Source organism: Corvus hawaiiensis, chromosome 11 (assembly GCF_020740725.1).
Source record: "Corvus hawaiiensis isolate bCorHaw1 chromosome 11, bCorHaw1.pri.cur, whole genome shotgun sequence".
NCBI classification, from domain to species: domain Eukaryota; kingdom Metazoa; phylum Chordata; class Aves; order Passeriformes; family Corvidae; genus Corvus; species Corvus hawaiiensis.
Window position 1 is genome coordinate 19,875,909 of NC_063223.1, and position 12,557 is coordinate 19,888,465.

The 12,557-nt window shown below is 46.8% G+C and overlaps 1 protein-coding gene across 4 annotated transcripts in view; it reads left to right on the forward strand.

The window, feature by feature from the left end:
* Positions 1-12,557, forward strand: part of RAD54L2 (RAD54 like 2) — a 65,577-nt gene that overhangs the window by 39,199 nt on the left and 13,821 nt on the right. For all 4 annotated transcript variants that reach the window (XM_048315205.1, XM_048315202.1, XM_048315203.1 and 1 more), the window contains 6 exons: positions 7,015-7,213; positions 8,613-8,752; positions 10,294-10,425; positions 11,152-11,384; positions 11,874-12,056; positions 12,331-12,464. In XM_048315205.1, coding sequence (XP_048171162.1) covers positions 7,015-7,213; positions 8,613-8,752; positions 10,294-10,425; positions 11,152-11,384; positions 11,874-12,056; positions 12,331-12,464 — 1,021 coding nt within the window. The remainder of the gene's footprint in view (positions 1-7,014; positions 7,214-8,612; positions 8,753-10,293; positions 10,426-11,151; positions 11,385-11,873; positions 12,057-12,330; positions 12,465-12,557) is intronic.

Here is a 12,557-nt window from a genome sequence, read left to right on the forward strand (position 1 = left end):
CCTGGAGGGGCTGGGTGCTGGAGCAGGTACCTGCCACACTCCGGTGGCAATGGGGTGCCAGTGGCTGCGAGCCTGTGCCATACAATAGTTATATAAGTGCTCTTTGGTGTTTATGTAACCCGGGTCTCAGCGTCCACAGCATTGAGGCCCAGCCAGAACAAGATCTCTTGGGTATTTGGGGCCTGGTTCTGCTTGCATAATCCCAGGGTTAGCAGATATATCGCCTGTCACCAAAGTTGGCTGTTTGATATTCCAGTTTGCCTCCAGGCACTTCTGGGCTGCTTCCTTTCCCTTTGGTTTCTGGGTGGTATATTCCTTGCTCCTGCCCTTCAATTCTGCTGCCTTTTGTTCCTGAAGGATCCCTTCAGGCCAGGAAAGGAGTTTTATTCTGCAGCATAACCTCATCAGCAACTGATACGCTGAAAGATGTCTGAAGGATAAAAGAAGGGCGGTGTTGCCTTGTAATTTATCTTTTAAAGTTTTCCATTGACTTGGGCTTTCTTCTTGCCAAAGGAGTCTGGAGACGGGTTTGACTTGTGTGTGCTCCTGCTCTGGCTCCCTCCTCATGCTCGGGCCCATAGAGTCAGTGCTGGTGGCTTTTTCTTCAGAGCTCATCTCTTCCCTCCGTCCTCTGGTCCTGCACCAGAGACAGAGGCAGCCTGCCATCCCTCACCACCAGTCTGCAGATTTCACAGAGGTGTCTTGAACCCACAGCGAGTGATTGCTTTACTGATACTTAGAGAAATGAACAACATGTTACTCAGACTTCAAGCAGCGCTCTTTGTTATACCAACATGACAGACTCTTTGTCTGGTTACAGTGACAGGTATGAACGACAGACCTGGGGTGGTTAACTCCTAGATAAATCAGCAACGGGAGTGATGATGTACGTGCTTTTTGACAGGTGAGGGAAGCTTCCCCTGGGAGCAGGCGAGCTCCGGGACTGAGCAGGCTCAGCCCGAAAGACGCCTTTGTGCCTGGCCAGTACCGTGGCTGTGACTCAGCAGGACACCAGGCATCGCTGCTGGCAGCAGAGCTGGGGCGAGAGCAGTGCCGGGAGTCGGTCACTGCTGTGGTCAGCGGGCTGCGTTCCGCTGGAGCCAGGCGGGGACAGCCGGGCCGGGGGCTGGGGGCTGCAGGTCCCGCGGCTCACGGCGTGGCTGCCCGCTTGGCCAGGGCGCAGCGCCTGGCCCGGGAGCTCCCGCAGCCGTTCTTCCTATGTGGACAAGCGGACAAAAGGCTGGTCCCGGCTGTCGTGCTGGCAGCGGTGGCAGCTGCTGGTGACCGGAGAGGCCCGAGGGGCGGCCGGGCGCGGGGTCCGCCGTGCCGGGGGCGGCGCGGCCGGGCGCGGGTGGCGCGGCCGGCGCGGGGGGGCAGGTGTGCCGGGTTATATAATACTTACATAATTAGGGCTTTGTTAAGCGCTGGTGGCTGGGAGGGGCGTCCTGCCGTCGAAGACTGAACCCGATTATTTTCCGAGGAGAACAAAGTCTTGTTGCTAATTAGCTGCCCTGACAGTGGCTGCGGCGGAGAGCCCCGAGTTCCCGGAGGGGCTGCGTCCTGCTCTGTCCCGCTCCGACCCCCTCTGAGGTGACTTTCCCAGTGCTTCGGATGGAAGCAACCGGGTGTCGATGTGTGCCGGCTTTGTGCCTCTCCTGGGTGTTGCAACGGGTAAAGCCTGGAGGAAGGGAGTCTGAGCTTCCCCCTTACTTTCACCTACACTGTACTTGAGGGGTTTCATAAGGAATTTCCTGCCTCCAGCCCAGCCTTGTGGTGCTCAAGTGTTTACACACAATGCCACCTCTGTGAGAGGTGCTCTGTGCAGACAACCACTTTTCCCTTCTTGCATGGCATCCATGCAACAGCTGCACCAGTTGCATACAAAGAATATTTTGAAAATATTTCATTTATATTACACAGCTGAGTACAGGATGAGCCAGAACACTCTGGCTGTTGCCAGCCTCCAGGTTGATTGCTGTGCTGCAGTTAGAGAGCTGCTGTTCTTCGGGAGCCAGGTACAGTTGCACTCTGGCATCACCTACACCCAGTGCACTGGGGAAATATCACATAACCCCAGAGAGCATCTTCCAGGCTGTCAGAGCCTTTGCAGTCAGGCTTGCTCTGCGGAGTCACTACTCCAGCCTTTGGCACAGTTGTAGTTCAGTGTGTCAGGGACTGAGTTTGCAGCTGGAGCTGTGCAATTAGACTTCCTTGTGCCATCCCTCAGTGCTCCTCCCATTCCTGCTTTGACAGCTCAGTACTGGCTATAGTAGCGCTAGCTAGTATTAGCTAGTCTCTGACAGGCTTTTGCCCACAAACTGCATAGAAGTTCCCAGAAGGCCTGCAGTAATATTTAACTGCTCTTTGTTCTTTGTGCAAGACAAAAGAAAGCTCCCCAAAGTAAGAATTAACTGCTCGCTGCTCTGCATGCAGCTACCTTCCTCACCATGCATGCACATCCCTGTCCTTAGGGTAGGAAATAATGCCTAAAGACTCAGCAAAATTGTCCTATTTGGTATCCCGAGTTTCTGTAGTGAAATGATTTTAGAAATAAACAAGTGTCTGGTCTATGTCTTTCCTGGAGTCACTGGAGTTACCCTGGCAGTGAAACTGCTCTCCCAGGAGGAGGTGTACCTCTAGCTAGCCCTGTTAGCTGGCTAATAACTGAGTGGGCAAGGAAGTTACCAACTTACACGGTAGTTTGTCCACTGAGGGGTCTCTTGGATCTTCTTATGCAGCAACCTCAGGTAGGAGACCCTCAGATCTTCTTCTGAATAGGAATTTCCGTACTCCTAGGAATGCTGACTGTTGCTAGAGCCAAACTGTGGATGCACAGACACTTGGACTTACTGAGGTCTTCCTTGGAGCATGGAGATTGGCTATAATGCTGTTTTTCACTTACCTTGGTGTCAGAAGACTGTGTCACACCTCAAAACACCCTGCAGCTTCGTGACACTTTGCAGCAACCTGAGCCATTTTGCAGAGCAGGCTGTGTCGAGAGCAATTCACTGCTGAATTGATGATGCTAGAGAATATTCTTCAGGCTGAATCCTGTGCTGTTTTAAGGGAAGTTTGAGAAGGAGGTGATGAGGTGAGTTTTATAAGCTTGGCTGCAATGGGAAGTGCCTGACTGTGGGACAAATCTTTTGCTGTGTTACACATCATGAGTCACAGCTGTGTGCAGTGTTTAGGGACAGCTCTGGCAGTCACACCACATAGGGAGCATCTGAAGCAGAGTTACACACAGCAGTCACGACTCTCTTACAGAGATTTCTAAACTGTAATACTGTGGCGTGCTAGTGTTGGTCAAGAAACCAAACACCTCCCCCTATTTGTATGTTTATCTAGGGGTGGTGATTGCTGCTGCTTATTGAGCAAAGAAAACTGGCAATCTCTGGCCTGCAGCACAAATCAGAGCCGTGCTATAACCAGGTCTGTTGGGTTTTGAGAATGCAGGTATATTTCACACCTCTGAATTCTCGAGAAAGGATAGTCATGCCCCTCTTAGCATTCAGGGTACCTTGCAGGGCAGACTGCCTGGGTGCGTGCAGGTGTCCATAACCAAGAGCTACTGGGAACTGTTTGGGAATTTCTCAGACAGAGAGCTATAACCCACCTGAAGGAGCAGCTGCATTGATGCTACCACCACTTCCCTTGGGAGATCCTATTTGTAGATGTGGTGAGGACAGTGCAAAACATGGAATGAAGCTGGTGTGAACCGGGTGATTCTTGGTGCCCACAGTGGGTAACCTTGGGGTAGATTTACATCCTTGCCAACAACCACGTCTGACCCATGGCTGTCTTCTGCTGGGCAGACTTGGGCCTGCTTTTTCTGATGTGGCTCATCTTGCTGTGCAGGGGTGTGCTGATTTGTCACCCCCAGGCTGTGGCAATGCTCTCCTCAAGGAGGTAGCCCAGGTCTTCCTAGAGCGTACAGCAGCTCCAGCGTGATCAGACAGTTGTGAACATGCAAAGGTGGCTGATGAATTTTTGTGTTGTGTAAAAAGCTACTTGTATAACCATGTCAGAGTAGTGTGTTGAGCTCCTGTTACAAAACTGTAATTACATTTCTGTTGTAGGTGTAGGTTTGGCAAAATTGGGGCAGGATTATTCCATTGATTACCTTATGGGACCTATTCAACGAGGCTGTTCCCACACTCCCTCCAACCCAAAGATCTGACCTGTTCTTATACAAAATAGGTGTTTGTGTGTTTAGTTATTGTTTCTTAATATGTTTCTGTCCCAGTGTGGGTCCCAGGTACACAGCTTGGAGCTCACTGTGCTGGAGAGCAGCCACACAACTGCAGTGGAGAGCCTTGCTTTTCATCTGGGTTAGATTTAGGCTGTGCACATAATCAGGAGCTTAATACAAAGCAGCAACAAAAATAATTCCTGCTTGTAACTGCCAGCTCATGCCACAGGTGTGGTGGGAGCTGTTGCAGGGTTAGGCTTGTGATTTTATCATGTTAGTTAAACTTTGTGAAAAGCTTTATTTGTGGTGGTGGCAAGGATGGGAGCAGCCTCGGGAAGCCGGCTGTCCCCTGAATCCCACTGCAGCTGAATCAGTGAGATGTTTGGAGCTGTCACTAGCGTGGAAGAGCTCTCTTGATGCATATGTGTCAGGAATGTGGGCTGAGGCACAGATTGTGTTCCTCACCTCAGAACTTGTATTGGCAGGACAAACACCAGCCTGAGCAGACATGGCTGTGGTGGATGAGGGCTTATACTCAATGCAGGACCAAATTTATCATCAAATTTTGGGCTTCAGGCTCCTGCTCAGATGAGAATTATATTTTAAAAACTCTATCTGATCCAGCTGTGTGTAGGTTTCACCAGAGTTTCTGTTACATATCATTAAGAGGAAAGAAAAGGTAAAATGCAGAAATGGAATGAGTCTGCATAGGGATTGCACAACGTATATGAAAACACAGAGGAGGCATAATAATTTGGGCTCCTGAGCCTTTAGGTTTTGTTATTATCGCCTTTGTCCTGAAGACACCCTTGCCTGGCACAAGGTAGGTGGCAGGGTGGCTGCTGGAGGAGGTGACCTGGGCAACTGCTGGAGTGTGGGGAAGGAAGTGCTTCCCAACAGGCATGACTTTGTGCTCTCTGGTGCCTTGTCAAGGTCCTCCGGGCCCAGGGTGAGATGGCAGCAGTGTAACCATGGCAGTGTTTGTCTCCGGTTTAATGACTCATCCCGGAGCATGTGATCACGTGTGCAGCCTCCCTGCTTCCCTTTGCCCTATTTCATCCAATCTTTTGATCTAGTTATATAACCAGGAGTCGAGAGGGGCGGGGGGAAGGAAACAGTGCTGAATTGCAGGTAATGTGACTAAAATGTGTCTGTAGCTCAAATAGCAGAGTTGTTGTCTGGGAAGCCTGAGAAACCGGGTTTATTCCCAGCACAGCTCTCTGTCTGCAAGTGATCTGATGCTTGATATCTGAGCTTGTAAGTCTAAAGAGGCATGGTAGGAGTACAGGGCTCCAAGACCTTGGCTGTGGTAGGAGAACTGCTGTGCTTGTACCAGTGAACCCCTTTGCGTTTATCTTCATATGCATAAGTCTCCTTGCATTCATCACGAGATCTATTTCATCGCATAAGCTGTGGATACCTGGTTTTCCAGTATGTGTAGGACTTGCAGAGACAGATACTCAGAGAAATGTTTGAGCTGCTCTGCTGGTACTGGTCCATGGTGGGCTGAGCTCTGAAGTACTAAATGTGTTCTGACATAGACTTGGAGCAAATGCTGGGGTGGGTCTGGTGGGATGTCTGGAGAGGAAGTTTGCAAAGTTGGTGCTTTTGAACAAGGTGTGAATCTACTTCTTGTCATCTCAATTTTAAGATGTGATACTGGAGATAAGGTTAATTTAATGGGCATATGAATGTGACAACTGCAGGTGCAATGTGCTGTACTGAAGCATCCTTCATTTAAGCTCCCAGCATTTTGAGAAGGAATGGTCTCTGTCTCCAGATCCCTCAGAGTCACAATGTGATGCTTGTTGGTTCTGTATTACTTCATCTGCCACATTCTTCTGTGCTGATGTCTTCTTTCTTTCTAAGTTCTAAGTGTCATTTCAGTTCAGTCATTAGCTCGGATACACAATGTAAGCAAGAAAGCTGATTACAGGATGAGGTTCAGGGTATCTCTTTGCCTGACACAAGGGGACAAGATGCTTCAAAGAAGCTATTACAATGCTTGTCAGAAGCAGATTGTTTCAAGGGAAGCTTTTGAACAGAAACGTTTCCTTTCTTTGCTCTGGAAGTATTATCTTGGTCACTGGCAGCCTGTTGAAGAGCGAAGTGTCACACAGAAAAAGGTGTCATTTCACATTGTGCTTTAAGAGTGGAATCAGGCACAACTTGGAAGTCTGAAAGTAGGAGAATTAAGAGAAAAAGGAGTGTGTGTGATTTATAATGTAGAAAGGGTATTGCACTTATGTTTTGTTCGAAAAAAAACTTGTTGGAGGTTACCATTTAAACCATGAGAGTGAAGCCTGGTACTAAAACCACTGAGCTGCCTGCTGAGCCATGACCCAGTGTTTGAACCAGATAACCTTTTACATGCTGTGTTCTGTTGACTTGGGAGATGGTTACAGGTGTCATATACAGGGAAATTTCTGCCCTGCTTGAATGATGTGAAGCAAAGAGATTCAAGTTCCTTGTTTTAATCAGAGCTCCTCAGGCCCCCATAGGAAAACAGACTCTTGGGATAGCAAGTGCTCCACATGGACCTAAATAATTTTATCTTGTTTTCTTGTCAGGACACTTCTGGGCTGTGTTGAGGGGTGTTAGTCTTGGCTTTCACTGGGGACAGACCCTTCACTGTAGAACTTTTTAACTCTCTTTGACTGTCAATAAGGACCCCAGTTTTGACCCTCAGAGTGACATGCTTGCAAATGAGTGAGAGTAGGGCTTGTCGGTTCCCATTTGGCTCAAATCCTGCTGAATGCTCATGGAAAAGCCAGCTGCCAGCCTGGCACAGCTGTTGCCATGTCATGTTCTTCCCCTTGCAGACCAACCCCAGGAAGCCGTGTTCAGCGGTGACCATGCGGAGCACGCGGAGGATGGAGAATGGCAGCGCTCGACTTCAACTACCTCATCTCAGAGCGAGCGGGCAGAGCAACTCTTGCAGAACCAGCACAAGAGCCTGGCCTCTGAGGACACCAAAAAGAAGAGGGCTCAGAAACCGTCTCACATGCGGAGGAACATAAGGTGAGCAGCAGCAGCAGGACAGAAAGAGCTTGGGTCACATATGGTGATGAAAACAGAATCTCTGCACTTTACTTCTGAGCTACGTTGTGCCACTGCTGGCAAACCAGATGGTTTTTCTTTTCCAAAACCTTAGGATTTCACCAGTGGGAGTAGAGTGATCTCAGACTGAAGTGCTGCATGTGGGTGCAGACTTGTTTGGTATTTCAGAAGAGTGAATATTTGGTTATGGAATGTATTGCAAAAATTGTGTAATTGGTGCTGTTTTTTGAGAGATGTAAATGAAAAACAGTACTACCATTAAGTAAATATCAGATATTTGCCGAGGTGAATCCTATTGCAAACAGCCTAAAATGCAGTCCTTTCCTATATTGTCCTGGGTACTTGTTGGCAGGAGTGCTGATGCTATGACTGGTGACTGAAACGTTGGAAGTCAGTTTCACCTGGATTTTATAGAGCAGTAGTTGTTTGATTGTGTAATTCACTGCATATTCTGGGACAGGTTGTGAGGTGGTAAATCACTAGGAAATTTTGCTCAAGAGAGTTTTCTAAGCTCAGAGGAGAACTAATGGAGCAGGAACTCGTGTGGCAGCAAGTGGCTCTCATGCCCTGTGCTGGTGGTCTTTGGTTCGTATTTAAGCTTGTGCAGATTGATTTTCTTAAAGCCTGAAGGAAGAAGCATTGAATAGGCCTTGGAAAATGAGACTTCATTAGGATGAGTGAGATGTCCCTGAAGTGTGGGCTTGGGTGGTTTTAAAGGCTAGTTTGAAGAAGCTGGATTTTACCACTGCTTGTACTGCACCACTCCTCTGGCAAAAGCACCTTCATTTCCAGGACTGGACATGTGACACTGAAGCAGGGGAAAAGCAACTTCTGGAAGTAAATAAAATTACCTGTAAAGGGGAGGTGCTTTGACAGAATGCCTTGAAACAATTGTTAAAGCCATTAGAGATCCTAGCTCCTGAAAATGCTGTCAGAAGAGAATCAGGGTGATGACTTTTTGTGGAGGAATTGATGCATTTTCTTCCCATGTATCTTATTTGCATGATTTTGTGCATTTTGTGTTTATAAACTGCATATCAATAAAAAACATCCTTTTAGGTAGAAGAACTAGTCTCTGGTAACCTAGTTTAAGTATGTCCTTACCCACTTATATTTATCCTCCTTTCATTACTTTGCTTCTGTCAAACTTTTGTCTTTTCCTTGACTGATAGTAGTGTTACCTGTAGTTGGGAAGCGCAGTGTTGAAATAGCTGTAGAATTTGCCCATATATTTTGGAGGATGGTGTTCCTACTTTGTGTGGCTGACAGAATACCTGGAGCTTGTCAGTCATCTTTGCAGCCATTCACATTTCTGGAAGAAATTGAGTTGTAACCAAGCCATATTTGTTCCTGTGTTCAGAAAGCTGTTGCGTGAGGACCAACTGGAAGCCGTGACAAAGGCAGCCCAGCAGGAAGAGTTGGAGAGAAGGAAACGGCTTGAGCAGCAGCGGAAGGATTATCCAGCCTCTATACCAACTGTACCCTTGGAGTTTCTTCCTGGTAAGCACTGGGAGATGCCAGTCAAAGCAAGAGTTTTAAGGATAGAAGCTGAATGAGGAAGGTAGTGCCGTGCTTGTCCATGACAGGACAAGGGGTAATGGTTTTGACCTAAAGGAAGGTAGATTCAGGCTAGATACAAGGAAGAAATGCTTTACAATGAGGGTGGTGAAACACTGGCACAGTTGGTGCAGAGATGTCGTAAGTGCCCCACCCCTGGAAACATTCAAGGTCAGGATGGACTGAGCTTTGAGCAACCAGATGTAGTTGAAGATGTGTCTGCTCAGTGCAGAAGGGTTGGACTAGATGACCATTGAAGGGTCTTTCCAACCCCAAAAATTCTGTGATTCTATGCTGTCCTTGGACTTTCAAGTGTAAGCTCTTGGAACAGCAGTTCCAAACCACTTGTAGGTTCAGTGTGGGCAGTTCCACTTTGGAACTTGTTTTGTGTCAAGATACAAGTTGCTTGGTGAAAGGTGCCAGGTAATGTTTGTTGAAGATATTTTGACACATTAAGTGTATGTAGGGGGATGCTGAAACAGAGGTCTCATCTTTCCAGCTGGTATGGGAGCTTAAACCAACAGGCTTGGCAGAAATGCCAGATCCTGTTTGTCCTGGGAATGGTCTGGTACAGGGGATACTGGAACAATAGACTGGGTGCACATATGTTGGTGATATAACCTTGGCCTTCCTTGCATGTTTCAGCAAGCAGTGAGTTGCAGGCAGTATAAATGGTTAAGCATCACTCATGTCTTTGGGTGAATATGTCATCTTACATTGTTTCCTAACCTGGATCATTTTGGTGATTTAGTTTATAGCACAGCTTCAAAAGGTGCAAAGGGAGAGAAGTGCAGCTGGATGTTGTGTCAGGGGTAAGGAGTTCTTGAGTTGGCCTTGCCTCTTAAGGAAATATATATTCTCCCTTATATGCAAGAGTTAAAAACACTTCTACATGTGGGAGAAGGAATCAGAGCTGTTTAAAACACTTTAACTGTTGCAGAGTGGGTTCAGCCCCAGAAGAACATCATTGCTTGCTGTGTCAGTGCAGTGGTGCTGTTTGGCCCCATTAGCCTCTCTCCCCACATGGCAGCACTAAAAACATACAAACAAATGCTCTTGATCACCAAAAGTTGTTTATGATGTGTGGGATGTAATGATTACAGTGTCCCTATTAACAAAGGGCAGTTATCATCCCTTCAGCAGTTGGTACTTTCTCTGCTGGGTGAAACACAGCTTTTACTGAGGCCAAAAAAGAGAGAAACAAAGGGCTTTAGCATGTTGTATGGTCAGTGTGCCCCAGTCAGGGCATGAAACAGAGGGTGCCATCAGCAATGGGCTTTTGTTTCAGCATACTGAGAAAGGAGGAGAGTGTGACCCAGGAAGCTGAGTCATAGCAGTATTGTAGACAGTGAGAGTCTGTTATGGAAAATTCCAGGACTAAGTTATTGGAGCTAAGTGGAAGGAAATACTGTCTGGGTTTTGAACAGTTTTGTCTCCTTCTCCATTATTATGAATTACTTATTGTTTGTAATTTATGTTTGTAGAGGACATCGTTTTCAGAACAGCAGAGGCGACCCAGCTCCCCCCTCAGGTCCTGGCTGAGGAAGTGATCTGCCTTGATAGTACCAGCAGTGGCAGTGAAGATGATACTAAAGGAAAAAACAGCATTAAAGATGGTAAGTGACCAATTGCCTCAGCCTGCTCTTCTCACAATATGCTGTTTATTCAGCCACAAGTCTGTTTTCATCTGGTCAGATGCTCCAGTGGTGAATCACTTCAGATTTTTGTAGGCCTATTGGTTTCCAGTTATATGGGCAGTTCTGACCTGTGAGTCCTAAAATGACACCTATAAAATGGCCTGTCAGGCCTTCTTGTGAACTCGTGTTTATTTCTGCTTTGTAAATGCAGTGAACTTTGCTCAGTGCGTTGCTGAAGAATGCTTACAGGAGATGTGGCATCATTTGCTGTGTGTAAAAGGAGCATCTAAGTATTCAGATCTGCAGCTGAAAGTGGGTTTTGTGTTCCTTGTCCCAAATGGATCTAACCTGACTCCTTGGTGATCCTTAGGCATTGCATCAGTAGATAAAATTCATGTCTGGGTTTGGGAATTAAGAGAACTTATGGAGGAGAATGTAAAACACTCAGAAACTGTCTCATGTTCTCTTTGGATCAGCCCAGACTAATGTTCCCTGAAACATTTGGAAGCCAGGGAAGCCGATGCTTTCATATGCTGGTCTGAGAGGCCTGATGTGTGCCTGCTTGTTCAGGATACGTGATTAGGCCAGTTGGAATTGCAAAAGCTGGGGGTAGCCTTATTTCCTGATAGTTTTTTTCCATTCGTGATAAACCCTGACGTCAAGTTAACTTTGTCCTTATTCTCTCCTGTTTTGGTTACTTTACAGAAGTGATTGAGCTGAGCTCAGGAGAGGATGATGCCTTCCAAATTGTGGACAGCAGTGACTCTGGCAATGAAGGGGAGGACGATGGCAGTGAAGAGAGCAGTGGCTCTCATGTGAATGATGCCTTAAATCAGTCAGATGCTCTGGGGCAAGTCATCGTCAACATCAATCATCCACCAAATGAGGAGGACATTTTCCTGGCTCCCCAGCTTGCACATGCAGTAAAACCTCATCAGGTAGGCTTTGTTAGCCTCAAAAATGCACTTAATTCAGGCAAGCCTGCCTGGGAATCTCAGCAGAACTTCTTTGGTGAGCCATGTGACCAGTCTGGTTGTGGTGCTGGCTGTTGTGGACAGTCAAATGATAAGGCTGAATTAGAGGAAGGCCAAGGCTCTGTATAACTTGGGCTATTGTTATAATCAAACCTTTGGTATATTTAGATGAACTTTTAAAAAATAAGATTATATTTATAAAGAAACTAATCAACCCCAATTCATATTCTCTGGCTACAAATTAATTTTGATGATATGTTCTCAAGAAATTCTGTGAGCATCTAAAAATACTGAGTTTCTGAGCCTTCCCAAGATTAGAGTACTTTAGTGAACTTGAAACATCCCCTTTATATTTTCATGGTCCTCATGTACTTGCCACTCTGTAAATACATACCCATCTTGGGCTTTTCTTTCCTCCCACCATTCTAATACCTTTTTCACTTTTCTGCCTAGATTGGTGGGATCCGATTCCTATATGACAACTTGGTCGAGTCCTTGGAGAGATTTAAAACCAGCAGTGGGTTTGGGTGTATTTTAGCACATAGCATGGGCCTGGGAAAGACCATACAGGTCATCTCTTTCTTGGATGTACTTTTTCGGCACACGGAGGCAAAGACTGTTCTTGCCATTGTACCTGTAAGTAGCCATGTGAAGGGCTGGCTGAGGGGCTTCCTTGCACTGCTTCTTTCTTTGCATAGAGAAGGTTGATTAGTGTCCCATCATACATCAAGTTTTATCACATCCTTGCTGCTCTTCCCTCTCTATCATTCCCTTTGTTCCTGAATTTGCATGTTGTGAGCTGCTGCTTCCGTCTGAGCACACTGGATGTCACTCCCTAATCTCATTTTTGCTCTTAAAAATCCTAAGTAACTCAATCAAGTTTAAATCCTTCTGTGGCTAATTTTTTCAGGTGAATACGCTCCAAAACTGGCTAGCAGAGTTCAACATGTGGCTCCCAGCACCTGAAAGCCTTCCTGCTGATTATAACTCCAAAGAGGTCCAGCCCCGCACCTTCAAAGTCCACATCCTGAATGATGAACACAAGTAGGTGACAGTAAAAGCTTTTCTGAGCTCTTGGCTCAGGGACCTCTGCTTCTCTCTGGGTCATTTTCCTTGCATGGATGAGGGCAGTGCAGT